This window comes from Rosa rugosa, chromosome 2 (genome assembly GCF_958449725.1).
Source record: "Rosa rugosa chromosome 2, drRosRugo1.1, whole genome shotgun sequence".
Taxonomy (NCBI): Eukaryota; Viridiplantae; Streptophyta; class Magnoliopsida; order Rosales; family Rosaceae; genus Rosa; species Rosa rugosa.
Genome location: NC_084821.1, coordinates 28766000 through 28770118, shown reverse-complemented (window position 1 = coordinate 28770118; position 4119 = coordinate 28766000). Strand labels below are relative to the sequence as shown.

General features: G+C 38.9%; 1 protein-coding gene across 1 annotated transcript; it reads left to right on the top strand.

Annotated features, from left to right (window-relative positions):
- The first annotated feature begins 2024 nt into the window (after positions 1 to 2024).
- LOC133728013 (palmitoyl-monogalactosyldiacylglycerol delta-7 desaturase, chloroplastic-like) lies at positions 2025 to 3888 on the top strand. The gene is made up of 5 exons (XM_062155434.1): positions 2025 to 2404; positions 2636 to 2776; positions 2951 to 3091; positions 3229 to 3335; positions 3448 to 3888. The coding sequence occupies exons 1-5, from the start codon at positions 2108 to 2110 to the stop codon at positions 3683 to 3685; spliced, it is 924 nt and encodes a 307-aa protein (XP_062011418.1). The 5' UTR covers positions 2025 to 2107; the 3' UTR covers positions 3686 to 3888.
- Positions 3889 to 4119: the final 231 nt, after the last annotated feature.

The following is a 4119-nucleotide window of genomic DNA, read 5'->3' as shown; positions in this document are numbered from 1 at the left end:
AGGCAACGACCATGATCCATGAGCTCAGAAGATAAAGCATTGCCACCAGAACCAGCCTCGACATTCATTTTAGTTGGGAAAACTGCTCCGAGACTGAACTTGCAGCATTCCCATCATAATCTCCAATTGCAAATTTGCGAATGAAAAGAAATGGAATCAGAAACAAAGTCTCACAGATTGTCATTTTCATCATACTCAAGAAATGGAATAAAAAACAACAAATTTGGTAATTGCAACATTCCCAGTATGTCATTCACCAGAATCCTAATTAATAAGTGAACGCTTAAAAGAACTGAACAATTATGAAGAGGGCATACAATCCTAGAAACTAAAGGCACACAATTTCCTAAAGGCTCAATCACTCGATTCACAGAAAACAAAAAACGCAGTAGTAACAAAATCATAATCATTAGAAGATAACAAATGCAAAAAATCAAATTTCTTGACGAACAAAACAAGGAAACCCAGTTCCAACCTTTCTATAATCCACATAAAATCTCAGCGCAGAAATAACCAATATCAAAACCCAATAAACCAAATTCACAACCCACCAAAGAACAAAACCCCATAAACCAAATCACCCAAAACAGATAAAACCCAGATGAGATTCCAGGCTCCAGAGTCCAAATTGGCAAGCAAAAAACACTGATCAGCAATCAATCCTTGTAAATATTAGAAATTGAAGAACAGAGCAGAACAGAATAGATCGGCGATGCTTCCATGCGACTCAAACTCGCTTCTTACTTTTACTTGTTGGCTTTCTGCAGAGATAAATAGAGAGAGAGACCTGAACTTAACTAACCAACTCTAGACTCTTCTAATTCATACGATTCTCCCAACACTTCCTACTCCTCTGGGTCTCTTTTACTTTTACTCACCTCAGATCGGAGATCGTTTTCAGCGACGATCGGACTTTGTACGAGGGGAAGAAGTAGGAGTTCTTGGCGACGAGCTTCTCGAGGTCGGAGATGGAGGCGGAGATTTGGTCGAGGAAGGGTTTGAGGTGAGTGGGATCGGTGAGTCGGCACTGGGCGAGTTGGGAGTTGACGGAGGACTTGGAGATGGAGAAGCAGGAGAGGAAGGCGGAGGTGGACTCGAAGGAAGGGGAGGGGTCGGAGGAGTTGGCGGCGGCGAGGCGCGTGAGGGAGGTGTTGAGAGAGAGAGATAGATTTGGAGATGCAGATATGAGAGAGAGAGATTTGGGCAGATATGAGAGAGAGAGAGAGAGATAGATTTGGAGATGAAAGAGAAACCGAAAGTGAAGGAGAAAGGTTTTTTTATTTTTTGTTTTGGGTTTTTGTTATTTTGCCTTGAAATGACTATTTTAGTCTCAAAGTGGGTCAAATAGTCAGACTTAACGTCCAATTTGGACGGAAAATGAGAAATTGGGCACGGAAGACAAAAATTGGAAAGTTCAGGGAGTAAAAAAGTGAAATTAAGAGTTTGGGGGGTGAAATGATGACAACCCCAAACCTCAGGGGGGTAAACTGAAATTAATCCGTGAAGATTTATCCACCTCAAATTTAAGGGGCCGCGAGGGCTCTAGAAAGATGGGTGGTGAAAGAAAAAAACAAAACAAAACAAAACCAAACTGATCAGTTCTATCCCTATCATTATCTGATTTCATATATGTACTTGCAGAGGTAGCCGTGAAGACCATGCATTTAAGTTAGAAGCAATTCCGGTATATGAATGTGGGGTTGGCATACTCGAACTGTATGTATCGCTGACATATAATAAAGCTCCTTCAACCGGGTTGGTTTAGGGCTTCAATTCGTCTACACCTAAACCACATTTTGGTCGATAGGCAGTTAGTCATACCATTTAATTTTCTGGCCTTTGCTTACATATCATATGGCCATGACAGTAGAGACTTTAACACACGCACAAATGTAAAGCTAACAGTCATTTTTCGTTTAAAGGTTTCCAAACCGTAAGAACTAATGGTTTCACCTACCATGGCTGGACAGGTATGGACTTGATTTAACTCTCTTTCACTTGGCTCACCAGTATATAAAACGGTCAGTTCCAGAGAAGCTTGTCATGCAGAGGCAGCTACTGGTGAAGTAGAACAGTTGAGCGAGAGTTAAGCTGATCAGAGTCAGATATGGGGCTTCTGGGAATCTGGGTGGCCATTCTCATGACGCCTTGTGCATATTTCTGGGGGAGGAAATGGAATTTACTTGACCTAGTCACAGCAACGATGTTCGTGTCGATCCATGTCCTTGCTTTATTTGCGCCGTTTCATTTCAACTGGTCTGCATTTTTCCTCATGTTGGCTCTCGGTTATGCCACCGGCTTGGGAATAACTCTGTCGTACCACAGAAACCTTGCGCACAGGAGTTTCAGGCTTCCCAAGTACCTCGAGTACTTGTTTGCATATATCGCCGTTCTTTCGGCTGAGGTAGCTACCCAGCTTTGGACGCTTTTCTGTGCAGTGTGCCATTTTTGCTACTTTCCCGTCATGTATCATGATCGAAAATCCCATTTTCTCAACGAGGAAAAAATATAAATATTTACTTTTAGTTTAACCTACTTTTTATTAACTACTTACCATATTACTATGAAAGTTTCCAGGAATTTAATGTTTAGGGTTTGTAAATTGATATGTAAGTACTTGACTCTGGTTTTGCAGGGTAGTCCAATTGAGTGGGTGAGTACACACCGTTACCACCACCAATATACAGATACAGAGAAAGACGCTCATAGTCCTCTGAAGGGATTTTGGTTTAGTCACATGGGATGGATTCTCGATAGCAATAAACGCTTTGGAAGAGTATGTAATCAATTAAGAATTATCACATGTTTGAACATAAATGCATACACCAAACATTTTATATAGTAATAGGTTAATATATACCTAATTTTTTACTCTCTTATTTTGGTTATATTATTTTTTAACTCTTTAAATTAATCTGAGAAATAAATTTTTTAAATAAATAATTTGCAGTATGGAGGACTGAAGAATGTTGAAGATTTGAAAAGGCAGCCATTTTATAGGTTTCTTCATCATACATTCCTTCTGCACTCATTTATTCTTGGAGGAATTCTATATACCCTTGGTGGGTTTCCCTTCATCGTTTGGGGAATGGTTCGTGAGATCATATTTTTTTTTCTCTTTTTTTATTTTCGACCAAAAGAAATATTTATCATTAAGTAATCCTTTGTTGCAATTTCATTAAGAAGTCCTTATATTAAATAAACTAATTAATTAAATCATTTCATCAGGGAGTGAGGATGGTATTTGTTTTCCACAGCACTTTGCTAGTAAATTCGGCTGGGCACACATGGGGGTATCAAGCATGGAATACCGGTGATCTATCTAAGAACCTTTGGTACGTAATAAGAACTTAATTAAGGGTGTTTAATTAAGTAATCAAGGTTCATTAATATTTTTAGATTTGTAATTCACTGTACATGTATCTTCATGTTTAACTCTTTAATTAGGTGGTTAGGATTGCTTGTACTAGGAGAAGGATGGCACAACAACCACCACGCTTTCGAATACTCGGCTCGACAAGGCCTCGAATGGTGGCAGATTGACGTGACTTGGTACGTCATAAGATTTCTTGAAGCTCTAGGGTTGGCAAAAGATGTGAAACTACCATCTGAAGCTCATAAGAAACGCAAAGCTTTAGAGACCAGAACAACCGTCGCTTCTCATGAAATAAGCTACGAAGATTAATTAGTTTGCTTAATTTGCTGTTATTTATATAATATGAACAGCTATATGCTGGCCTCTAATCTTGTGTCCTACTTTATTTTATGATCTGAAATTCTGATGAAGAAGATTCGTGCATGTAATGCATGCATGATCAGTTTGGACTGTAGCTAATAATGGAAATCGATTCTAGCTAGCTGAATGCATCACTTTCATCTCGAGCCTAACTCTAATCTGATTATATTTCTCCTTCTGGTTTAAGATTTATTAATCCATATTGTTTTTAACACAAGACCAAGACTGGCATTTAATCTGCCGATAATGAATTTCTCTTCAACAAATAAGGTTTTTATGGGACTGGCAGATTCTATAATATAGAGGTCTGCTATTTGCGGCCCTCCACTCTTCATAGTTGTTCATTTTATACATATACAAATATGGATTCGGATCCTCTAAAG